The sequence below is a fragment of the Ambystoma mexicanum genome, chromosome 9 (genome assembly GCF_040938575.1).
Source record: "Ambystoma mexicanum isolate Mex_15411 chromosome 9, UKY_AmexF1_1, whole genome shotgun sequence".
Lineage (NCBI taxonomy): Eukaryota > Metazoa > Chordata > Amphibia > Caudata > Ambystomatidae > Ambystoma > Ambystoma mexicanum.
This window is the reverse complement of record NC_090931.1, coordinates 1,116,211,811-1,116,238,362: the sequence shown is the minus strand read 5'-3', so window position 1 is coordinate 1,116,238,362 and position 26,552 is coordinate 1,116,211,811. Positions and strand designations below refer to the sequence as shown.

Here is a 26,552-nt window from a genome sequence, read left to right as displayed (position 1 = left end):
GTTTTCTCCATTTATTTGAAGCCCACCACAATATTGATGGTGTTTGAATAACTGTGAATGAGAATTTTATGGGGGAAATTGTAAAAATTGGCTTTTCCGGCGGGGCTCCCTTCATATTTTAATAGCTTTGCATTTAAACACAAAGATAAAGGTATGATTAGACCAAGCGGGAAATACCACTAATTGGATAACTACAGAACGGGGACTACGCCAAGGTTACGTTTTAGCACCTTTTTCGTTCACTGTTTATACATGCAACCGTGGCGATATTCATGAAAAGGTAATTACATATCCTCCGAAACTACGGAAAACTCAAATAAAATACCTGGCACATGCCAATGATATCGTCCTTTCTGACTTGACACCAATAGGGCAACAGTGACCCTTGGATTCAGATCTTAAAGTAAATGGAAACAAGTCGAAAATGATGGCCCTGAACTCTTCCAAGTGTAAAACATCACATTTATTGTGGTGTTTTGACCGGTCTCGCCTGGAAATAGTCCTTTAAACTTGTGACTTAAACAATACCAGAAGGACGGCCACTACCAGTGCTGCAGAAGTCCACCTTGTAGATACAAAATGTGTCCGGGGGTTCTCTGCTATCCCCGTTTTAAAGTACTATCATCAAAAAATAGTTCCACGCATCCTTTATTGTGCTGAATCAGGCCAGAAAAGTCTTAAATCTTCCACAGGGGTTTCCAATCACAATCCTAAGGCATGAATTGGGGCTACTGTCGCTTCATGCTCGAGTAAACTGGAAACATTTGCAATTATTGAGAAAAACATGAATTCCACCTGCAAATACTGTTTATAAGTTTGAATTTGATAGCTGGTGAAGGTACATGTAAAGTTGTATCTCTATGCAAGCAACACGCTATTTTGATTGCATCTAATATTGACCTGCCTATTGCAGCTCCGGGGCCAGATTACAGAAATGTTGCACCAGTGAAAGCGCAAAGCTTGCACGGTATTAGCACTAGGGCAAAGTTTGCCCTATTTTTGAAAAACACTGGGACACGTGAAAAAACCATTCCACCTCGATAAATGCAGTTTGGCATATTAAAAGCATCAGAACTAAAATTGCCTTAGTGCAAAAAAGATGCATTTTCACTACATTTTTGCACTAGGGCAAAGTTTGCCTTAGTGCTAATATGGAATGGTATTAGCACTAGGGCAAGCTTTCGCCTGCTGCAAGCATGCATCAAAAACGTTTCTTTTTAGCACTAGGGCAATTTTAGCTCTGGTGCTCTTATTATGCCAAACTGCACTTGTCGAGGTGGAATGGTTTTTTCACGTGTCCCAGTGTTTTTCAAAAATAGGGCAAACTTTGCCCTGGTGCTAATACTGTGCAAACTTTGCGCTTGCACCGGTGCAAAGCTTCTGTAATAAGGCCCCATGGTGTTGAATCCAGATAAGGTTAAGAAGAACATGTATGAATAGGACTGGATCGTGAATCGGGCAGGGGCTATGAACTATTATTTATTTTATCATCTGAAGCGGGAGATTGGGTAGTTTAATATTTTACTAGAATATTTAAGAAAACATCCCTCAAAGGCACACAGCAATGAAATGATGAGATGTTAATGAAATCTTGCATCTACGAGAGAGGTATAGGGCGCTCATGAAAGAATACCTAGCAGCCGGAGGCTATGCATATATTGGGGCTATGCAGATATTGGGGGTGTGCAGATATTGGGGGTGTGCAGATATTGGGGCTATGCAGATATTGGGGGTATGCAGATATTGGGGGTGTGCAGATATTGGGGATATGCAGATATTGGGGGTGTGCAGATATTGGGGGTGTGCAGATATTGGGGCTATGCAGATATTGGGGGTATGCAGATATTGGGGGTGTGCAGATATTGAGGATATGCAGATATTGGGGCTATGCAGATATTAGGGTGTGCTGTGGACACATTCAAACATCTGATCATCGATTGTAATATTTGGGAAATGTGTGTATCATGGACACTTTTTAAATACCAATCTTTTTTGGTCTAGGATTTTAACCAGTCATGAGTCGATTTCAAACATTGTAACAATGACATTTGTGTACACAGTTTTGATGTGAAGTTTAATATGAAATGCTTTTAGCTGTTGATGTGAAATATAATAGGAAATGAAATGTTTTTAGTTGTAGTCTAAAATGAAATTGTATTCATGTTTTGAGAAGAGTAAAAAGTTGAATACTTAAAACACTTAAATGAATTTTAAAAAAAATATTTGCGTAATTGGCTTCCGCCTCTTCATGACACAAGTGGTGCAATGCAAGTCTTAGGACATCACAGCTCCCTCCTGAAGAGACATTCCTGCCAGGCAGCAATTGAACCTAGATGTGTAGGATGAAGGAGCCCCTGGCGGCCATCCTCCTGCACCCCGAGCACAGGTGCAGACAGCTCCCACTTTGCGGGAGGCTCAAGGCCAGACTCCAGACTGCTTGGAAGAGCTTCCTCTGCACCTTTTACATCACTTCCACACGATGAGCCGCTACTACACCCCTACTACGGCTGCGCACCCGCTTCTGTGTAGGTGCGCCTGCTTTGAGTGGAGTGTCTATGTTGGGGTATATACACGGCTCTGCATGTCCAGAAGGGGAATTCCTGGACCTATGTAAAGTGCTTTCATGCCCTTGGGTCCATGTCGGCGCTATAGCAAGATCCCCAATTAAATAACAATATATAAGTAACATTTGGAAATCATTAGCACGGTAGACCTCGGTAAACACTAGCTTACTAAGCATATTGAGTTGCATGAGACACTGAAATGTATCCGCTCAGTTCATTACTTTTTTAAATGGTAAGGTTGCACAACACACTAAGAGCTTGAATGTAACCTATAAGGGAAAATGTCTGATGCGCTGGACCTTCCACGAGTTGGTCATGAAGAATAATTGAGTTATCCACCTGTAAATGAGGAGAAGTCACTCTTCCATATCATACATGTCCTTAAGAGGGCTAGGCGTGGGAGCAGAACATACCAGCAGGAGACATGTTGTGTGGAATTATGGTCGTGCTGTCCTTACCTTGCTAAACATAGCGGAATTTTTCACGGCCTGCACAAGCTCGGGGGCGTCGGGGGGAAGCAGGTACTTGTCTTTTGTGTCTTCCCAGTTCTGTTTGTATAAAACCTAAGAGACAGAGAGAACATTGCATCAGCCTGTGTCTCTTTGGAGAAGCAGCAATCCCTTGCTCATCAGCCCAGGGTCCATCTTCCCCACGGTGTAATGTTGTGTAGCAGCACCAACCAACCGGCCACATGCCCAAGACAGGAACCATTGAGTAGTAGCAGTGGGCAGCAGCAATGGCAAAGCTTAAGAGCGGGTAAATGGTCTGAGGCCCAGATTAAGAATACCTGATGGGCCCAGACAATCTCAGCTGGCGATCAACGAAACCTGCCCTCTGTAAGCATCCTACGGGATTCTCCACCACCTCTTTGCTTCGCATAGCGCCTAAGGCCTCTAAGGATGTAGTTAGCATTACTATTGCTGTGAGGTTAGGAAAGAAGGGAGCATATTCAAATATATGCTTGTAAACCACTACGTTCACAGACTAAAGAGACAAATAAAAATAGTAGGGGAAATGGAAGGGATTTTGCTGACTGTGCATTAATTGTCCGATACCAAAACTATTCTCAACGTGTTCCCACATCGTCCAATGGCCAGCCGCAGGAACCCCATAGGCCTTGTTTCAGGTTGAAGTGGGGGGCGCTTACCTTGCTGACTTGCTGCGACACTTTCTTGGCATGTTCTATGTCCCTCGCGGTCCCATCCACATGGCAGTCCGTTTTAGCAAGGTCCCCGGCCATCCGATATTTAATCTATGGTAAAACAAGTAGAAGCATTCAACGCCAGGGTTTCGAAATGAAGCGCATAGAGGGAAAGTTACCTTGGAGTGCACAGGCAGGAAGAGTGGAAGGACACTCTGCAGATCTGGCCAGGTGCCGGATATATGTGGCCAAACTAGAAGGGCCCTGTCATGTGCAATGTAGGAGCCTGTGACTTATCATGTATCCCTCTTTAGAGAGCTGGTGCTCACACCCAAGGGTGCCCAGCTCCCAATCATAGTGAGTACAGTGCCCCGCCAGCCCCTGTTAAACTAGAGTCCCCATCTAGCCTTTAAGGGGGCAGAGGGGCCCAGCAAGGCTAATTGCAGGGTAGACCTCAGACCCCCTCAACCCAAGACCTTCCTCGAAGGTCAGACGATGGGGATTGCAGTGACTCAGGTGTCTGTATATGTGCGGGGAACCCCCATGGCCTAGCTTTGGCTTGAGGTCAGGGAATCTGTGACTGCACCCCGTGGGCACTGCCAGATCCCGCGCTTCAGTGCGCAGACTTGCAGCAGGAGACCCGGCACAGAGAGCTGCTCAGTCTTCTGAAAGCAGTCTGCTCCGGTTGGCAATAACTCTGTGTAGCACTGTCCTATCCCCAGGAACAGAGGATAACCAGAACACTACCAGACAGATCTGTTTGGAAGCATAGTTATTGCACGCACAACCTGCACTTTTCAGAACACTCAGCAAGAGAGCCTGAATACAGGGTCCAAACTGGTATATAGGTCCTGCCATTTACAGATATCTTTTTGTTAGAGTGACTATTGTGAGTAAGCAAAACAGCAGAGTCGTAACTTCCGCTATTCAATTTAAAGGGGTTTCGTACTGAATAACTATAAGAAATGGTATTACATTTAAAATTGTAGACATTCATATGTTCCCATAATGTTCTTTGCTTTTATGCAAATCGCCAGGATTGGGTTCTATGAAAAGATACTGGGCCTCATTACGAGTCACCCGGTATGGAAATAACGGTGGCGTTAAACCCGCCGCCACCGTTGTTTCCGTACCGGGTGATTCGGGGTCCTGCAGGCGGAGGTGTCATTCCCGCCAGGTCTGACCTGGTGGGATTAACACCGCCCGCCTGCAGGCGGACGGGGAAACACCGGCACCATCACGAGATGGTGCCGGTGTTTCCATGGTCCCCATTCCCATTGAGTCCTATGGCACTCAATGGGAATGGGGATTTACCAAATTCCGCCTCCGGAATTCCTGGGTCATCGGGGTTGTAATGCCCCAGTAATTCTGGGAATCACGGAGGCTGAATGGTAATACGAGTCCGGCGGTAACCAAGCTGGAAAAACCAGCAGGTTACCGCCAGACTCGTAATGAGGCCCACTGTGTTGTGAACTGACTTGGGGCCATGTCCCTCAGACTCACCCCCTGCCCCCAGAGCCCCTCCCCTCCAATGAGCAGAGTGGTCCCTCAGTACATTTTTTCCCTGTCCCCCAATCAGCGCCCTCATGGTAGAAATTGCCCAGTACTTCAGAGTACCCATGGTGGCAAAATGAATGGTGTCGGAGTGCAATAAGCCGCCAATGATGTTGCCTCTGCAGCCTCCCGCTCTTCGGCCTCTCACAGCCTTGTTATGTACTTTTTCTAAACACTGTAACACACATGCACCTTGATGCCAAGGTAGGATGACCAGATTTAAAAATCAAAAAAGGGACAGGGCAACTAACATAAAAGTAGGACTAACTCTTGAAAGTGGCTGTCAAGGCACAACACTTCAGTAGCGTTTGGAGGAGAAGCCAGTTTAAGTGTTACTGTTCAGATAAACACATATTATTAGTAATTTATCACAAACTAACCGTATCTTAAGTTGTAAAATGCAGCATTTCCTCTGTGCGAGATTGTGCATTCCTGCCTGCCAGCTATGAAGACCTACTACAAAAAACTGGGACCACTGCAGTTTCCAATGGGAACATAATCTTGAGAAAAGGGGACAGAGCACCAAATACCGGGACAGTCCTGGCAAAACCGGGACGTCTGGTCACCCTATGCCAAGTGTGAGGACACTGGCAGAAGGCGGGGAAGGGAAACGGAAAACACGGTGCAATTATACTGGAATTAACCTTGTGATAAACGGGTCTTGGCGTCAGAGCAGCTGCACCTGCTGCGGGGATCAGTCTGCATTACTGGGTAGTTATTTATATACAGCTAGCAGGCAGCGCCTGGGGCTCAGCAGACAAAGAAACAAAAAAGGCGTCACGGCACACGCAACTCCAGGAAAACGTGTGCAATCATTAATGTGCATAAACATAGGGCAATTAGTGGTCACTGTAAGGCACGGGTGCACAACACACGGCGCGCGGGCCAGTTGCGGCCCGCCATGCCATTTTGTCCAGCCCGCGAGGAACAAAGACTTTCGTAATGGAGGGCAGCCCGCAAGCAGCATCGGCCGCCCTCCATTAGGAAAGTCTTTGTTTTCTTCCGGGCCTGACAAAACACTGGCCCTCATTGGTTCAGTGCACATGCACCACGTCGCTCATACAAGCCACGTAGTGCGTGTGTGCTGCACCAATGGAGTTCCAGCACTATGCCTGGCGTGGCCAGTAAGGCTTCATGCCGGAAGGCATTTCAGCCTTGCTACGCCCACGGCAGCCATAGTGCCAGAAGGCTCGCCAGTGTTACAGCAGGTCTGGTAAGTGGGGGGTGGGGAGGAGCCTCTGTATATTTGTGTGTGTGTCTCAGGTCTTTCCCGACTGTGTTTTTTGTTTTTGCATGTATGTTGAGATGCGGGGGTGTGTCGGGTCTGTATGGGTGTTTGTATTTGTATGTCTGCAGTGTATGTTGAGATTCGGGGGTGGGGGGTTTGTCGCGTCCGTATGGGTCTTTGTATGTCTACAGTGTATGTTGAGATGCAGGGTTGGGGGGTGTCGGTTCTGTATGGGTCTTTGTATGTCTGCAGTTTATGTTGAGATGCAGGGTTGGGGGTGTCGGGTCTGTATGGGTGTTTGTATGTCTGCAGTGTATGTTGAGATGCAGGGTTGGTGGGTGTCGGTTCTGTATGGGTCTTTGTATGTCTGCAGTTTATGTTGAGATGCAGGGTTGGGGGTGTCGGGTCTGTATGGGTGTTTGTATGTCTGCAGTGTATGTTGAGATGCAGGGTTGGGGGGTGTCGGTTATGTATGGGTCTTTGTATGTCTGCAGTGTATGTTGAGATGCAGGGTTGGGGGGTGTCGGGTCTGTATGGGTGTTTGTATGTCTGCAGTGTATGTTGAGATGCAGGGTTGGTGGGTGTCGGTTCTGTATGGGTCTTTGTATGTCTGCAGTTTATGTTGAGATGCAGGGTTGGGGGTGTCGGGTCTGTATGGGTGTTTGTATGTCTGCAGTGTATGTTGAGATGCAGGGTTGGGGGGTGTCGGTTCTGTATGGCTCTTTGTATGTCTGCAGTTTATGTTGAGATGCAGGGTTGGGGGGTGTCGGGTCTGTATGGGTCTTTGTATGTCTGCAGTGTATGTTGAGATGCGGGGTGGGGGGTGTGTCGGGTCTGTATGGGTGTTTGTATGTCTGCAGTGTATGTTGAGATGCGGGGGTGGGGGGTGTCGGGCCTGTATGGGTATTTGTCTGCAGTGTATGTTTAGATGCAGGGGTGGGGGTGTGTCGGGCCTGTATGGGTGTTTGTATTTGTATGTCTGCAGTGTATGTTGAGATGCGGGGTGAGGGGGTGTCGGGGCTGTATGGGTGTTTGTATGTCTGCAGTGTATGTTTAGATGCGGGGTTGGGGGTGTGTTGGGTCTGTATGGGTGTTTGTATTTGTATGTCTGCAGTGTATGTTGAGATGGGGTGGGGGGCTGTCGGGGCTGTATGGATGTTTGTATGTCTGCAGTGTATGTTGAGATGCGGGGGTGGGGGTTGTGTCAGGGCTGTATGGGTGTTTGTATTTGTATGTCTGTGCAGTGTATGTTGAGATGCGGGGGTGGGGTGTGTGTTGGGTCTGTATGGGTGTTTGTATGTCTGCAGTGTATGTTGAGATGGGGGGTGGGAGGTGTGTCAGGTCTGTATGGGTGTTTGTATTTGTATGTCTGTGCAGTGTATGCAGAGATGCGGGGTGGGGGTGTGTCAGGTCTGTATGGGTGCATGGTGTATGCTTGCGAGTTTGTATGGTGAGTTGGGGGATGGGGTCTGTATGGGTGCATGGTGTATGCTTGTGAGTTTGTATGGTGAGTTGGGGGGTGGGAGGTTCGGGTTTGTATGGGTGAATGGTGTATGCTTGTGAGTTTTGTATGGTGAGTTGGGGGGTGGGGGTCTGTATGGGTACATGGTGTATGCTTGTAAGTGTGTGTGCTGAGTTGGGGGCTGGAGGGTTCAGGTCTGTATGGGTGCATAGTGTATTGGTGTATGCCTGTGAGTTTGTGTGCTGAGTTGGGGGTGGGGGTTCGGGTTTATATGGGTGCATGGTGTATGCTTGTGATTTGGTATGCTGAGTTGTGGATGGTGGTTTGGGTCTGTATGGGTGCATAGCGTATTGGTGTATGCTTGTGGTTTGTGTGCTGTGGTGGGGGGTTTGTGTCTGTATGGGTGCACGGTGTATGCTTGTGAGTTTGTGTGCTGGAGTGGGGGGTTTGGGTCTGTATGGGTGCATAGTGTATTGGTGTATGCTTGCTAGGTGGTGGGGGTTCGGGTCTCTATGGGTGCATGGTGTATGCTTTTGAGTTTGGGCATAGTGTTTGCTTGAGGGGTGGGGGCCATGGGCATAGTGTTTGGTTGAGGTGGGGGCCATAGGGCATAGTGTTTGGTTGGGGAGTGGGGGCCATGGAGCATAGTGTTTGGTTTAGGGGTAGGAGCCAAGGGGCATGGTGTTTGGTTGAGGGGTGGGGGCCATGCGGCATAGTGTTTGGTTGGGGGTGGGAGCCATGGGCATAGTGTTTGGTTATTGTGGGTGCCATGGGGCATAGTGTTTGGTTGGGGAGTGGGGACCATGGGGCATAGTGCTTGGTTGAGGGGTAGGAGCCATGGGGCAAGGTGTTTGGTTGGGGATGGGAGCCATGGGGCATAGTGTTTGCTTGAGGGGTGGGTGTTGTGGGGCATGGTGTTTGGTTGGGGGTGGGAACCATGGGGCATAGTGTTTGCTTGATGGGTGGGTGTCATGGGGCATAGTGTATGGTTGAGGGGTGGGGGCCATGGGGCATAGTGTTTGGTTGGGCAGTGGGGGCCATGGGGCATAGTGTTTGGTTGAGGGGAGGGGGCCATGGGGCACAGTGTTTGGTTGGGGTGGGGGCCATGGGGCATAATGTTTGGTTGGGGAGTGGGTGCCATGGGGCATAGTGTTTGGATGAGGGTTAGGAGCCATGGGGCATAGGGTTTGGTTGAGGGGTAGGAGCCATTGGGCATAGTGTTTGGTTGAGGGGTGGGAGCCATTGGGCATAGTGTTTGCTTGAGGGGTGGGTGTCATGGGGCATAGTGTATGGGTGAGGGATGGGGGCCATGGAGCATAGTGTTTGGTTGAGGGGTGGGAGCCATTGGGCATAATGTTTGGTTGAGGGGGGCCATGGGGCATAGTGTTTGCTTGAGGGGTGGGTGTCATGGGGCATAGTGTATGGTTGGGAAGTGGGGGCCATGGGGCATAGTGTTTGGTTGAGGGGTGGGGCCATGAGGCATAGTGTCGCACTCCAAGGGTGAACCCAATAATAAAGCTAAAACAGGCACAGTTAGGAGATGGCCATCCTTTGCTTTTTGTGGAAACCTGACTCAACGAACGCCATACTCCTCTTGGGCAACCCAAACAGCAAAGTATAGCAGTCCAAAATAACAGAATGTCCAATCAAGGGTCAATAAAATATATATAATTTAATTAAACAGACGATATGCATTAACTAAATAGAAATAAATGATAACAATGGAAAATGTGTAGTACAAAATGTAAGTTTGAAATACAAATAAAAATCATTACATCTCAAAAACGTATTCTTTTTCCATGTGTTTAATAAAAATTGGGGCTTGAAAAAGCCTCCTGGCATGCCACGCCCTGCCGCGCCTTCCGCCCCACCCACTTTTACTTTTCGGCCCACTATAGCCATCATGTAAGGTACTTTCGGCCCTCTATCAAAATCAGTTGTGCACCCCTGCTGTAAGGGTAGAGGCTAATTATCCTATCGAAGCACAAAGCTTTGCAAAAAGCCAGTGAGCGGATTGCGGCATCTAAAAATAATAACACAAAAATATCAAGTATTTGTTGCACAAAAAAAGTCTTCCATGCTGCGCTTCATGCTGGATTTCCCAGACTTCTAAGCGCTGTAAAAACAGCTGTTATAATTGACCAAAGTCTATGAAGGCGATAGGGATTACAGAAAAGCTTATTGTTGGCAGCCTTCAGCGGTTCACATGGCAAGAAACACCAGAGAAACTGGCAGGTTTGCAAATAAAACGAACCAGATTGAGCAATCGGGGGAGCTTGAGGAAAGATAAAGAAAGCAACCATTGTCTTGGGAGGATATCTCAGGGGCAGCGTGCTCGCCTTGGAAGCAAGATGACGCTGAGCAACAGAGGTTCGAACCCTGGGTCCGCGCTTAGAAACCTCTGGGTATAAAGTGCGTAATAAATAACCCATTATAATTATAAAACCAAATGCTTCAGCCTTTCTATAGGCTCTGCCGTTTCCCAGCACTTTGAGAGCTAACAGCTGTACCACCATTTGGCCTGGTACTCCCCTAATGTGAAACTGACATCTATAATAGGAAATTGCTATTATGCATCAGGGACAGCCGCCAAATGCCTAGGTGTTCATGACATCGCCAGGCTGTGCCATCACCTATCCGGGTATTCACACAATTGCCAAGAATTGCCATCAAATTACACAAAACGTACATCATTGGCTAGACATTTTGGTACTGGGGCAGAAAGTGAAAAAACACCTCCACGGCTGTAGCGAAGCCTCCACACTCTACATGGCGTGGGAACACCCTGCTCTGCTACTTTGCATGTGGAGGGAAGCACACAGTATGGAATCTCTGTAATGTAGCACTTTGGGGAATACATCTGTTGCCTGCTGGTGGCTGAGGCTCCAATCAGCCAACATTACTAATGGGCAGGCGTGGTTGCCTGTAGCCATGCTGCATGCAACTGCATGGAACAGCTTCTACATGTGGACGGATGCGTTGCCTGACCATGGCTCAAATGTGCTACTGGAAAGAGACGAGTCACGCTATGCCACCCTAGGAGAAGCGCGTGTTGCCATATGCAGAAAAGGTGGCTGTGGCATGTGAACCGGAGGTCGGTATTTGTGGAATTGTCATGGAGGGCCTCTACGCAACAATACAACCAGTGCAGTCAAAGTGGGACATTTTAAATGGGGTGGCATAAAAGCAAGACTTAATGGCTTTATACCTTTATTTACCTCTCCACCCCATTTTCATTTGCTTTCAAGGTGGAGAATCGGCACCGCGCAGATTTAAGATCGACGCCATGCTTTGCTCCTCCAGCTTGACATTACATCCACATGAAATGGCATCAATGCCGCTCCAGTGACGCCGGAGAAGTAATATGCTGGATAATCGAGTGTTGGTTATTCCAGTGGCAGAGAGCCCAACAACAGAGAAGGTCCGGATAACAACGCTTCCTGTCCTTTCGCTCCGGTTTCCCTCTCCCTACCACATGGACATTGGGTCTGCAACCTTTGGCTCTCCAGATGTTTGGCACAACAAATCCCACCAGCCCTAGCCAGCAAAGTCAATGCCGAGGGAAAACATCTGGAGAGCCAAAGGTTGCAGACCCCTGATATAGACCCAGTTACCAGGCTTGCCATTGCTGTAATCCAGGAATGGTTCTGCTAGTGGCAATGAGAGATGCCAGTTGGTAGAGCGCTTTGCTCAATAAAGTGCCAGATAACACAGCATGTACTGTAGCGCTTGATGTGGTATAGAATGAACTTGCTTCAAGCAAGCACAATGCCGGGGAGGCTCTTACTTGCACTTCTTTTGCTCTTATTAACCCTCAGTTTCTGAGGAAAGGTCACGTCTAAGTTATACATTCGATCAACCGAAGGGCAATATCGTGTTGCTGTCCATCCAAGATCACAATCTATACACAACTTGAATACACATAGTTCCTATCACAAAAGAACGTATTGTCTGTATGCAGAGATTGTCCCACTATTGACCCCAAAGAAACCCTTGCGGCCCCTCTCGAGGACCCCCTGGTGCTCTCATAGGGTGAAACCTGACTCAGCCACATCAGAAGTCTTCAGACCCAAGCAAGAACCAATAGCTGTAGTCTGTGATCCAGTGCATTGCAGGCCATGTGGCTGCACAGCGCTCAGGGCTGCCTGTGGCGCCATACTCACCTCGCTCAGTTGGGCCTGCGCCTTTCGGATTCTGCGCAGTTCTGGTGTGTCTGTGCAGAGGGCAACTGGCATTCCCCTTTCTTGCTCGTATTTTTCTTTGTATACGTTCTGTGGGAAGAAAAAGAAAAGGCGTGACTTTTTGGGAATATGTCAAATCATAGGACAGCTGGACTGAGTGACATAATTGGTCTCCGCGACTCAAGCCCTGCCCCAAGCGTCTATAAATGAGCCGGGCCTGGAATAAGGATCGGGGGCTTAACTCATTGTGGTGTTTGCAAGGAAGGTACGAATATCTTGCAAGGGTGAGTAAATGCTCACCCCTGATATCTGGGCGCCGCCTGCTGTGGCAGGTTCGAATCCCGGCAGTGTCCCGGGAGCCTTTCATAATGTCTTCTGTTACTTCAGTTCCCTGAGACCTGTGGGGGTGTAGCGCCATATTAGAAACACATCATTTTCTTTGGCAGCCATCCACCCCTTACACGTTCCTGCTAACATCCATGTTGTGTCCTCATTATAGCGTTTTAGGTGACGTCGGCGTAAGTACAGTACTGCTGAGCGCCCAACGAGGACCAACTGACAATGGCCCATGGGAATAAATGCAACATATGAACACAGGGGTGCTTTTTTCAAAGACTGACTGCAAGTTATGCTAACCTAGCAACGCATGGTAAGTGAAGGTTTAGTCCACTACTGCAGTGGGCGAGGTGCCTTAGAAATCAGCTTATTGCATGAATGTTTACTGGCACCATGGCCTACAGAAGGGGGGAAGGAGAGCATTGTTTTAGACTAGTGAACCAGGGGTGTGCCTGCAGTCACCCGGTCGCCAGTAGGAGGCCCAGGGGATTTGCCCACTGCAACCAGTAGTGCCCACTAAGTACTGTAGGCAGCTGCCCCCTCCCTCAACAACCGGACCTGCATTATCACAAGTATAGCTTAATAAATGGATCCATGGTCCCCATCCTCATTGATCACACGGGTGGTCCCCCCATTTCCTCTGTTTTTCCCCCACTCCTATCCAGTAGCTCCACACAGCTCCGGCACCCACGCCTACACACTGCTATACATTTTCCAAAAATGTGCAATCAATTTGTATTTTTCAGAAATGTACCTTAAAATACAAAGTGTTAACATTCTGACATTCTTCCTTCTAAAAAAGAAGGAAACACGTGTTTTCCTACCAGACGGGTCTTTGCACCCTATGAGCAACAGTTATTTCCTGACCGTTTCCCGCCCTGATGTTTTTTCAGAGAGATTGTCCAGCAGTTAAGGAGGAATTCAACCTCTTTCCTGGCAGGGGCCTTTTTTTATGTATGTAACTGTGCATGTATGCACGTTACCAGGTATTTTAGTCTGTGACGCTTAATGATGTTGGCAGCACCAGGCAGCATACCAGGCTGCACACCAGCTGGCGGGAGCATTGGCATGGACTCAGATGGAATGGTCAAGGGCTCTGCAGGGGTCCCAAGGTAATCCTTGCACCTCCGAGGAGCAAGTCAGCATTAGAGGGAGAAACTGGGCGATGGCCAAGTCAAGGGTCCGCTTCCTATGAAGAACCAAATCCCTGCGGGTTCAGCATCGTGTTGATAGGTGGATAAAGGTGGACTCTATTCAAGGCACAATTCTATCTCTATTTGTTCCTTACTTCAAATATGCATCACTTTTTAAAAGCAAGTCAGCGCTGTAGGGTTGTTTTGATACTGTGTCCTATTATCAGTGTTTATACTTTTCACATGTGAGCGTGACCTAGGTATGGCCCACATGGCAGCATGGGTGGAGGTCACCAGGGGTGGCCTGGCCTATAGGGAACTCTGGAGATTTCCCTGTAGGCCTCTGCCCCTGCGCCTCTTCTGTGTGGTAACCTATTTTATTTCCAAGTGCTCTCATAGGAAAAGGGTTGGGCTTTCTGAAAGTGTGTAATATGGGGCGTCTTTGACAATTATTTCCAGGGCCTCTTGTGGTTCCCAGTCCACCCCTGTAGGTCATGGACATGGAGACTGGCTCCCTACCCAGTACAATCATCTAATGAGGCCACAGGTTCAAGGAGTGTGTGTTCCATTGTGTAACCTGCAACGAGTTCAGCACAGAGAGAAAGTGTAGTCACCTAGGAGCTGACCCCTCTTAGAGCTCACCGAGCTCTAACGTAAAATGCAAGATGGTTCCTCTTACAGAGTGTGTACCATGTATCACCATCTCCCAGGTCTTTTTGCTGTACAGCAACAAAGTCTTATGATCAACTTCCCAGAATTCAAGTGCATTTAAAAAGATGTTTTTTAGCCAACACACAGATACTTGTCTAGTGCCTATCACACACGCAGTCACCCCTACTACCACTAGCTGTGGCGCATGTCACAGTGTCAGTTCTGCAATGCTTAACAAAGTCAAAGCCTTTCTTCTCGTTGGGTGAACATTTATCATTCAAATTAATTACTCTACATCACTGGTTGCACTAATTACTATGATGTAACATGTTAGTAGCAGTGTATGGGTCCAAGGGATTATCTTCCAACATACGTGAGGCTTCGGCGTGATGATACACCAACCAAGACACATTCCCTTTACCAACAAAAATCAAAGCAATAGGCTACACATCTTGTGAAGTCCACACATTGCTTGCCTTTAGATTTCAGCAAATCATACAGGATATCCACACATCCATGTTCAACATTGACTCTCTGTTTCACTATTTCTCCAATTCCTCAGATTGCTCCCATGCACGTCATTTCAATGGCTTTCTTGGCACATATTTTCACAGCATGGACAAGATCAAAAGCCTACATCTGCTGTGTTCCCTATTTCTAGCCAATGCTAATAGTCCTGAATTGGCATTCTACAGAGAGATGGCACAGCATATATTGAGGAATTGGCCTACTGGCAGGCTTTGCAAATCTAGTTAGGCTTGCATAATATCCACAATGACAAGTGGAAGACATGTACATCCACTACATTTCAGTGGTGGTTAATTGCATGTGTGTTGGTGATTCTGAAGTCTGACTGAACTGTACTGGTCGGTGGGTAAGCAAGCCCGGTTCTTCACCTCTGATGTCCTACAAGTCTTGACCATTGGTATGGCTCTGCAACTCACAGAGCGGACACCGCTAGGAAGCAATATCACCCCAATGAGGCTTAGTCCTGAGATCTGAACCTTGACCCTGAGCCGACAGAAGAGATGTAGATATTCCAAGCATAAAGGGTGCACACACACACAATAACAAAGTCAGGTGAGGAAAAACTAGATACAAAATCCTGTTCATCGTTGTACCCGTCCACTGTTTGGCCTGAAGTGCTAGACTTGTTGCATGATCCGTCAAACCGTAAAGGACCTTGATGGGAAGAGTGTAACTGCACCATCTCTTTATGCATGGAAGCCGATACGTTATGCATTAGAGGGCTATCGAGGGGCAATGTATTGATACAAAGGATCAAGTGAGAAAGTGATTGTAATATTTTAAGTAGAGGAACACAAAATGTACAACCAACGCTCTGATGGTTGTACCAGAGGCAGGGTTTACAGGGTTTAACTCGGAATAACGTATTCCTGGCACTGACGCAAAATCACCCGGAAATAATTGACACTGGGAGGACATTTGCCCAGAGATGTGATGTCCGGGAATGGTAGAGGGGCACCTGGAAGGAATGTTTAATAGCCTGGTTCTTTTGTAACCAGCCATTTGCTGGGATCGCCTGTAATTTGACTCTGTGGCCTGTGTTTTATTCCAACAAGAATTAGTGGTGTCAATTATTGACTGGTCATATCCGCCCCCCGCCCCCAGTGAAAGGACCCTAAGTAGGGGCCAGCATTGCTCTGTGTATAGACAATATGTCCCCATTGTTGATGAATGGATAAGAGGAGGGGCAGGGTCAATCTGAATTAGATGGAGTGTACTGGGGTATCATTGGAGATTGATTTCAGGTAGCCCACCATCCCATCACCACTGTCCAATTGATTGGGTTTTTGTTAGGTTTGGGTTGATTTGTCTAAAACATTTCCTGCTAGGATATTTCTTCGAATTTCTTTTTGTCAGGTGCATTTTGCCGCATATATAAGCAGGGTAAGACCCCCCGCACCCCCCCCCCCTAAATCTACTATCCTAACCATCCATATATATATATATATATATATATATATATATATATATATAAAAATACGTTATGAAAAACGCGGCGAATTGTCCTGCAGGAAATGTAATGCACAGTAATCTACCAACACCTTTTGTTACAGATGTATTTTCACAAGTGATCAACTTTAAATGAATAAATAAACAGAAGTAGTTGCACTTGTCAGTCGAGCCATCAATCTGCCACTGCCCTGCTGAGCTTTCTCCGTCACTGGCAGATTGCTCCATGTAAGAAAGACAGCCATCGGCACGCGCCGTGTTTTGCTTACCTGACTGAAAAGTTTCTGCATCTTATTGCTGTGCTCCAAGTAAGGCGTCATGAACTTTGAACAATCCACTTTCTTTCGCTGGGATTTCTTTCGAACTGGCAACCCGGAAGGGCCGACTTCTTGCACTTCCTCCTCATCTCCGTTGCCCTGCGGGTATGGGAAGGAGACTCGTTAGATTCTGACACAAGCTTTGCACACAATCCGCATGGCACTGGCCTTCCCCCTGAGGCTGACGAGTTCTGTGGTTGTTCAGCATTTCCTATGTTGCTGTTTCACCCTGCAACCCCCAACTTCCAGCACTTGCACCCGCTCCCCGCTAACTGTAAATGTGAACTATTCCCTGCTAGCATGAAGGGTTGACTTTGAGAAATGCTGGGCTGCAGAGGGGGGTTCTTCCCGTAACCATCGGATGTATGCCTGCAACCCCTTTTGATGCCCAGCCCACCATTGCCCCCTGAAGCTGGGCCCATGCTTAATACATACCCCCAAATAAATAAACAAATAGTGACCACTCATTGTTTCAGAGAAGCGCTCTACTAGCCACCTGATTCTACCGTTCCAATGCCTTATCTGTCTCTTGACAGGCAAAATACTTGGTGCAAATTGGAGTAGAGTGAAAAAGGGCCTCATCCTCTTCAGACAGAGCTGACTCGCTGCAATCGTAGCTTAGTGTGAGTGAGGCCACCAGCGCCCATCAGGGGAGACAGTGTACATATACCTGCTCTCACCTATTGCTCCTCACACTAGTGGAAAACCCCACCTGCGCTTCTTGTTGGCTTCCTCCACGCTTGCACTGGTCAACTTTTCTGTCCCTCCCCAATAACAGACCCTGGGGCAGACACAAGTACTCTAGACTATGATGCACTCTGACACCGGGGTCATTCCTTCAGGATTAGGCAGTAGGCAGCTGCAGATGTGTAGCGGGAAAAAGCAGAAGCAGTCTGGTTACTCAGATACACTGATTGCAGCTATGAACACTCATGGATTGCTGAAAGCGTACGCGCCGTTGCGGCATGAGAGCTCAAGCCAACACATGTTTAGAGCACAGGGAGAACCACCCTGGAAAGCAAAGGTACTGCCAAGTGATGCTTGTAGGGTACCTGAAGCACGAGAAGCTGAAAATGAAGTCATCGAATCCAACATCGTAGCCGCCAAATGAAACAAGCGTAAGCGGACTATTTGAGTCATCAGATCTTAAGTCACCCTTCAATTCTACTGCAGGTCACTCTCTGTACCATGTAACAGCCATATACCCTACTCACTAAATCGTGGTCTAGGGAAATGGGGTTGGATTAACAATGCATGCATGACTGTGATTTCGAGGAATGACAGACTAATATATAGCCTGTTAATGGGGAATATGCAGTATGTCAACTAAAATTGGTTAAGGGTAGCGGCCCATATGTCTAGAAAGCCGAATGCAACGAGCGGTCTCTGTGAAAGGCCAGGCACTTATAGCTGCTTTCCTCAAGATCAGTGCTGGTCAATGTCTACAAACCCAACTGGTTATTGGCCAAACGTTGATGACTCTGGGCATGTGTGGTCTATGTCCATATCAGTAGCTATACATACATATATCAAACACCAACGTGTTTGGGGAGAAATACATGCTATGGTGGCTGTGCTACATGTTCTCTTGACCAGCATTAGAAGTAGACATAGACGTAACACTGGTTTAGCATCTATATTTCTGCCGAAGTTTCAATCCAATGTAAACTGAACCTCTTGATAAATTATTCACAGGTTCGTGTGTGTTAACTAGCCCAGCTACAACTTCCAGCAGTAAACATGTGCATTTTCAAAACAGGGACTGTATCAGTGTTCAGTGGCCCCACGTGTGGGTAACAATGGTTTCAATAAATAATACCTGTTAGCAAGCAATCTGGTACTGACATTTCTGATATGCAGCGTTATGTAAAATGCCAAATATTAAATGTGTGAGCATTGCCACTTACGCAGAGACTATTCAAAGGCTTAACGGGGACACCCGGGCTCGAAGCTTACTGGCGTTATGCCACTTTCTCCCATGAATACCTGTCGTGCATGTCCTACTTTGAGTTAGAGAGAAATAGTTTCTAACTTCAGGAAAAACCTTAAGCTAAGCATTGCTAGGCGGAGAGGGTTATTTCTCATTCTAAAAGGTTACTGACCAGTAGGGACTATTCAAAGAGGGATCAGGCCAGTTGCGGCCATTTTAGTTTCAGATAGAACTTTGCTCAAGCACAGACACAAGTTCTGGCTGGACCAATATTTGGGGTTGCAGGCCTGTTACAGGTGGAAATAAAATAAAATGGCGTGCTGTCTCTTCAGTAAGACTTTGCATCCAAGCACATTAAGGTCTGTTTATAAAATGACCGGTCCATTAATCATTCTTGAGCAGACATTGGGATACACCGTTCTGGGGCACGTGCTGGAATGCCAAATTGAACAGGAAATCATATCATTTTTTTCATGAAATAAATAGCTCATAAACATCGCTAGGCTAAGAGATTGCCCCTTGATGTAGCTACACTTATAAAGCATAGCAACATACTAAGGTGCACTCTGGGGGCGGCCATTTTGACGGAATGCATTGGCCATAGTTAAGGTTACATTAACAGACAGGGAACTGAAGTCAGGAAGCCTTTTTTGAAAACACTAGTAGGCGTTTTCAAGTAGGAGACATGCAAATGGATAGCTTTGCAAAGAATGACGAAATAACCCTCAGAAGCGCAAGAGCTTTCATTTTTACATGGATTGGCTACTTTTGGTTCAGATGCTCGTTTTTCCTGTGGGGTTTACCTCTACCGTACCACCTTCCGTATAGAACGTCTCTTCAGTGTAGTACTATGAAAAAGAATAAGTCCCAAACAGTCAGACATCTTTTTCCGTTCACATGGAGCCCATTTGATGTCACAGTTGTTATGTATTTAGCATCACAAAATCAATTCACATTCTACCCAAAACACAACAAGTGAAACCATTTAGTTGCTTGGCGCAGGTATGTTTGCAAGGTACCATTGAGCATTTTCTAGAACAGAGAAAGTTCAAGTGTTTTTTTCAGGTCCCTCGTGCGCCTGATGCATTTAGGCTAAAGGAGCATGACCAGGCGATGCCCTTCTTTTCTAAAGATTGAGGAATCTTTGATTGGGGAGCCCTCTTCAACCATGTTCTACATCTGTTGCTATTCAGACAAAGGAGAACTATCATCTCTACTTCCATGATGGGTTGCTGAGCAACCAGGCCTCTACTGAAGATGAGGCATTGGGCGCTCCTAGAGAGAGTCGCCGCGTGAGAGGAACGAGACGTATTTATCTCTGGGAAGAGGAATAGGTTAACTGAAATATTTGGGTGTTATGCCCGTCAATATGAAGTCATATTTGACACCAGTTTCACCAAAGCAAACTGCTGCACTCTTGTCACAAGTTCAAGAATGTTCTGCCCCCCCCCCCCAAAAATATATGTAAGTCTGTATTGGCAGAAATGAATAGATTACCTGTGAGTAGCGAGGCGGTCACAAAGGTAAAACAGACACAGCCTGAAAGGCACACATTCTTCAGCGTTGGTAGTAGTGCAGGCCGCGTGCTGCTTATGCTCTTCAGGAGAGGTGTCAGGGGGTAGCAGTTGCAACCCAAAGAAATTAAGTACCATAATCCAAAATAAAACTTAATTCAACAACAGAAATGCAATCAACTAGCTAAAAACACTAAAAAAACAACCCTGTATATCAAATACAGCAAATGCAGACCTTTGCTAAAGGGCACGCTGGGTAAATGAGTTGCGGCGTTCAGGCACAGGATTAGCACAATGTCACTGTTCAAAGGGTATTGCTTGAAGAACAAAGTAGAGAAGGGGGGGCTTAAAGGGTGGCAAGGTGCCAAAAAGTGGACCAGGGACGAGGCCTCCTCGCAATACCTTATGTTCTTGTCTTTGGGGCTCAACAGCATTGAACCAGGCTTTTCAGCATTGATCTGGGAATCTGGGTGCTTCTGGCACCAGGCCAGTGTTGAGAAGCAGGGGCACGGGGTCCAATGCTGCAGTGCTGGTCAGCAGCGGCAATGGCTTGCGAGCCAAAGACACTGGGAACAGCAGATGATGTTGGTTTGGCGATGCTAGAAGACTCAGCGGGCCTCAGGTGTGGAAAAACAGAGACTAGCTTTTGGCGTTGAATGGGTTCGGCTAGCTTAACACAGCATTAGGGTACTGCAGTAGGGTCGGCCTGGAACTCAATAAAGCTGGTGATCAGATGGCACTGTCGAATTGGGGATGCTAGAAGACTCAGTGGGTGCCAGATGCGGAGAGGCGGTTGGGTGTTGCGGATGGAAAGGCCTTTAGTGATTCCTGTGTAGCAACTTAAACAGCATTGAAGTTGCTCAGATCTGCGCCGATGCAGTTCGAATATGCAGGAAAACCCAGGGGTTACTTCCTTGGTTCTGTGGTTGCCAGGATTCCCAATCTAGGCGCTCCAGGGCAAGATGAGCCCTTCTTTGCCCCCACTACAGTGACCTTGGCTTTCACCTACATGGAATCCTTCATCTCCAATGAACAGTAGTCTGATTGGAACCCACAGCTAGTAAAAATGCCTTGGCCCAACATCATTCATCCCCACTATTCCCAGGGGATGGTTAGGGGACAAAGGTCCCCTCTGCCTTGGATGACTTCTGCCTTAACCTCGATGGTAGAGGACTTTGGAATGGACTGCGATCCCACAGAGGTCCACAGGTTATGCTTCTTCTTCTCATGAAGGTCCAAAGATGAGTCAAATAATTTGGGATGGCCTTCCCCTTTTGAAGGCAAAATGCCACATGGGATTGGTCCTAAACATTCTATGTGCAATCCTTGAAGCCACCCCCCATTCAGATGCCCCTCCAACCCTCACACACACACACTCTGCTTCCCCAAAACTCCTAAAGTACCGCCACTGTGCTACCTGGGCGTTTTCTATACAACATCCCTCACCCTGTCTCCCTTACAGACCCAAGACACCCCCACACATACAACCTAGTGCCCTCCCCCAAGTCACCCAACCCAGTGAAATCACGCCTTAACCTAATAAATACCTTGCCTGGCACTCATGCCAGACACCATTGCACTCGCTCCTCTAGATTACAGTCCCCTGACTCCCTTACCTCCCATAGAAGTCTGTCACCAGTCCGGAAACTTGAATGATAAACCCAAGTCGCAGCCATGCATAACCTCCCAACCACCCTCTCACTATGGAATCCCCATCTTCTTTCACACCTCACTCAAGAGTCTCCGCTCCTCACCCCCACACACACTCCCGCCCACCTTTATCCAGAAGACTCCCACCTCACGAGCACACTTCACACACACAGCAACAACGCACATGGCCACCAACAACTCTCACTCTAATGGAAAACACAGCAACCCCCCCCACCTAAGAGATATCTCACCTTCAAACACATCTCGGAAATGGTACCCAACCGCTCTCTCAGACTCTACTAAAGTACTACACTCTACTGCACTACATACTCCAGCCATCCACGGTACTCTCCTATCAGGCCCACCTTCGCTGCCACTAAAACAGCATCAGCCTTCACCAACCCCAACTTCTATACCATCCCATACCCTTCCATTTGGAAGCTCCCCCTCACAAGATCCACTCCAGATTCTACAAACCCCTACGTCAAACACTCAACCAATAAGCGGGGTAAAGTGCATTCTGATCAATGGCAGATATGTTGCTAAAAATCATTACAACATTTACAACCTAATTTAATTTGAAGGCCCCAATATCCTTTTCATCGCTGAAAACTGGACCCCACAAGATTTCCGAGCCATTGCACCTGAGGCCTTCCCTCCAGACTACACTCTTGTTGTGTATAACAGAACAAGCAGGGCAGGTGGCATTGCCATCCTGTACAAATCCCACCTCTCCATTTCACACTGGGAGGAACAAGCCTGCAACTCAAACCGCAAATCCCTCCTAGTAAAATTTCTCCTCAGCCCCTCACACATTCACAGCTTCATGCTCATATATATATATACATGCCCAGGCTACAACTGATGCTTTGAAGAAACCTGTAGCGACTCTTTAGCAGCCCTATTGGTCTCCCACCCCCTCCTCACAATAATAGGCTACTTCAATATCTGGACCGACATCTCACATAGTCCCATGACACAATCCCTTCTGGACAATTTGGAAACCCTGCATCTAACACAGCGAGTACCAGGCCCCACCCACTCAGCAGGCCACACCCTAGACATAATCGTCTGCTTTACAGAACTCATCACCTCACTGCCACCTCGCCCACTAGTCTGGACGGACCACTCAAACCATCTTCTTCACTCTCTCAACTGTAGACCCTCACTCCCCCCAGCAGCTTGTGGCCACCTACCCACTCCCCTCTTTGGAAGAATGTCATAGTAACTCCTGACCTGGCAGATACCCTACTTGCCTCCCTGAGCTCCATACTGCTCCAGTCGGGTCAGAGCTCTATTCCTCACTTTCATCTCTGGGTCTCGGAAGCACTCAGCCTAATTCCCCCCAGTCAGATACTTCTCTACCAGACAAGGCCCCTTCGCCAGATGGTGCACATCAGCCCTCAAAACTCTCAAATACCACAACCACATCCTAGAACGCAGTTGGAGTGCAGATTCATCAACGCTGAATGGAATAGCCTACACCAATCGGATTACTGAGCTGAAATATGCAAGACCAAGCAATCCTACTACTGGAATATAATCGCCAAATCTTTGAATGCATACCGGGAACTCCACATGCTTAGCTCTTAATTCAATGCCCGGCATGCACTGCCTCCCCCCACCCAAACACTCTATGACCTCCTCTCACACCACATCCACAACATAGCCTAGAATGAAACATCACCATTGCCACTAAAATAGCATAGCTCTCCCCCCACCGGCGACCACGACCTGGACATCTGAACCGCCTTACACTCTGCCACTCTTCTCCTTCTCTTCTCTCTCCCACCCTGAATTTCTAAAGCTACTATCTAACAGCCGCCCTTCAGGATCCCCTGGAGACCCCTGCCACCCTACTCTACTAAAAGAAATCCTATCTTCAACCTGTGCCCGCGACATAGCAAGCTCTATTGTTAACACATCTCTCACATACGGCACCTTCCCAGCAGGATGCAAGACTTCGTACACCAAGCCCTTGCTCAAAAAGCACTCACTCGACTCCCTTGTGCTGACAAACTACTACAGACCCATCTCAAACAACCGATTTGTAACCAAAGTAATCGACAGAACAGTCTACTCTGAACTATGCCATTTCACAGAATGAAACCAACTCCTCGACCAATCTAGCTTCGGACCCATAAGAGGAACTGAATCGTGCCTAGTCTTCAGCTGGAATGATCTTAAAAGGCACTCAGATTCTGAAGGTTGCGTTGCACTAATTCTACTCGAACTCTCAGCATCCTTCGACACCATTGACCACCCCTCCATCATGGACAGACTCCACTTTCTCGGCATCAGGGACACTGCTCTGAAGTGGATAACCTCCTTCCTCTCCAACAGATCCATATAACACACATGCCTCCTTTCTTTTTGACTACCCACCCTGTTGCCCATGGAGTTCCACAGGGTGCCCCTCTCTCCCACTGCTGTTTAACCTCTACCTGAGCCTCTCAATGCACTCATCCAATCCTATGACCTATTTTGCTGTAACTATGCAGACACCACCCAAATCGTCTTCAAGATCCCAAAGGGCCATTCCTTAACCTCTCCCGATCTTGCATCGTGCCTCTCAGTAATCGAACACTCGATGACTGCTAACCACCTCCTTCTCAACCGTGGAAAAACCAAGATCATGCTCTGCGGGAACAGTGCTCTCTTCTCCCAACCCACCCCGTGGCCGCTCTCTATAGGCCCACCCACACCATCTTCAACACAGTAAAAAACCTTGGATGCATTTTGGACTCTGACCTGACACTGGCACATCACATCAATTCAGTGATAAAAAGCTGCTAACTACACATGCACATTCTCCAACACATCTTTCCCTACCTGACCTTCCCACACAGAGTCGCTGTGATTTTTGCCATTGCCCTCTCATGCTTTAGGCTATACTAACACCCTATACCCAGGGGACTCTGCATCACAACTAAGAAAACTCCAACGGGTTCAAAGCACTGCAGCAATGCTCTTTCTTGACTTAGGCCCTAGGGAACACATCAACACCGCCCTCCGCCCTCAATGGAAGCTGATCGGGTGATGATCTACCTTCAAGGCAATGTGCATCAAACACTGAGCTCTCCACAACACAAGACCAGAATATCTGCAACATAAACTCACATGCTACAGACCCACCAAAAGCTTGAGATCAGGCGCAGCACTCCTTGTCATTTCAGTGACAAAATCAACCAGAATAGGGTCATCCTTTTGGTTCCAAGCACCCACGGAACTCGATTTCATTTACCAGACGCTGCATTGAGGATCACCTCGCCTTCCGGAAGGCTCCCAAAACCTGTTATTTTCCCTTCTGAATCATGACTGGCTTAGTCCATCTCCTGTGTGAACTATTACCCCAAGAAAGGAATGTGGCTGCACCCGATGAGTCGACAAGATGGTAACTAGCCCTGCACAGAAAGGATTTCTGTCAGGCCTTATGAAATGCTCTCCAAGACCTTGTTGCAACTAGACGTCAGCCTTGATTTACTGGTACGGCTTGCACTCCCACAATGGATCATATTTGTATGCCTCCTGGGACACAGCCACCCACCGACATACATCTGCAATAATCACTTTCTCGACCTCACCCAAACACGCATCACCACATCTAATAGAATGTAGCTGATACCCACAAAAACGATTCGGTCCAGCTGTACACATAATCTGTCTCCTTGACTCTCCTACTCTCCTGACAGTCTGTCACTACACTCATCCTCTCATCTAATTTCCATGGGCTGCTATCAGGGACCAAGCCACTCGCCACCTACTTTGGCGCTGACTAAAAATGCACAGACGCCTTTTAGAACCCTTCCTCTACATCTCACATCTCAGACCACAGTCCTCCGAAAGGCGTTCATCCCTACAGTGGTTCAAGGCCATACCATGGCAGTATGTGCTACAGAAATGCAATATACCATACCATAACATAACATAATAAAGCAAGCCTGCTGTAAGGCACTCATTCCCTATTGGTGTAGCAAGGGATATTTGCCTAATGTCATCTCTCCCAGAGTACCTTGCCCACGGGAAATTAAGGGGAGAGGGAAAAGGAAGAGAGCCCATCAGTAACCAAAATGGTGGGACCCTTCTACAGGCTTACCTTCCATCTCTGGCTACTCTAACTTTTCCCCATGCCCGCTGACTTCAAAGAGACTCCAGAAGTCAGTACCTTGGTGTGAGAGAGGCTTTGTTATGTCAGTTCTGCCTCTGAAGCACCAGTTACCCGGAGACCTCCTAGATGAAGTTGCGTGTGCCCTGGGAGAATTTTATACCCTTCCTGCAGGAGAATCAAAGGGGAAGCATCCTGCAATGTCCCATGTGACTGTAATGGAGACAATGAGACCAGAACCTAATACACATCAATACTGTCATAACAGGCCCTGCTCCTTGAGCTGACACTGTGTGATATCAAATTTCTGGGACTGCATAATTTTGTGCTCTTATCAGTCATTTGAACTTCCAGAAGGATGCCTTAATTATATTGGCAGGCTGAGTGTGGGCAAAAATATATGTACAAGAAAAGAAAGCCTTGTCAGTGAGATGTATGCTTGAGATAGAACTAGGAGGTGAAAAAATAATGCTCCTATGATTAGGTTCTTAGAGACATATATCACTTCTGAAAAAGACTGATGAAAAACACCCTTATCAAGAATAGATTGTAATTCTAGAAAACTGTATTATCAAAATCAGTACATCGACTCTTCATACACCAATGAATAAACAAAAGTAACATTTTATATAAAATGTCACTCAAGTTTAAAACAAACAGGGGTCCAGCAACACAATATCTATCTTTTTCATTTTCATTATAAGCAGACCCTGCCCAACATGTTTTAGTCCCTCATGTTGTTATGGGTTCTTCTTCAGGGGCAAAGAAAGTAAGAAGCAGGGTGCAGAATCAAGCTATCTCCAAACACG

The 26,552-nt window shown here is 47.3% G+C and overlaps 1 protein-coding gene across 30 annotated transcripts in view; it reads right to left on the bottom strand.

Annotated features, from left to right (window-relative positions):
- Positions 1-26,552, bottom strand: part of NEB (nebulin) — a 359,744-nt gene that overhangs the window by 313,453 nt on the left and 19,739 nt on the right. For 28 of the 30 annotated variants that reach the window (XM_069616457.1, XM_069616464.1, XM_069616462.1 and 25 more), the window contains 5 exons: positions 19,278-19,322; positions 16,497-16,643; positions 12,113-12,220; positions 3,712-3,816; positions 3,023-3,127 (listed from right to left, as the gene is read on the bottom strand). In XM_069616457.1, coding sequence (XP_069472558.1) covers positions 3,023-3,127; positions 3,712-3,816; positions 12,113-12,220; positions 16,497-16,643; positions 19,278-19,322 — 510 coding nt within the window. The remainder of the gene's footprint in view (positions 1-3,022; positions 3,128-3,711; positions 3,817-12,112; positions 12,221-16,496; positions 16,644-19,277; positions 19,323-26,552) is intronic. The other 2 variants (XM_069616460.1, XM_069616461.1) reach the window with 1 other exon arrangement.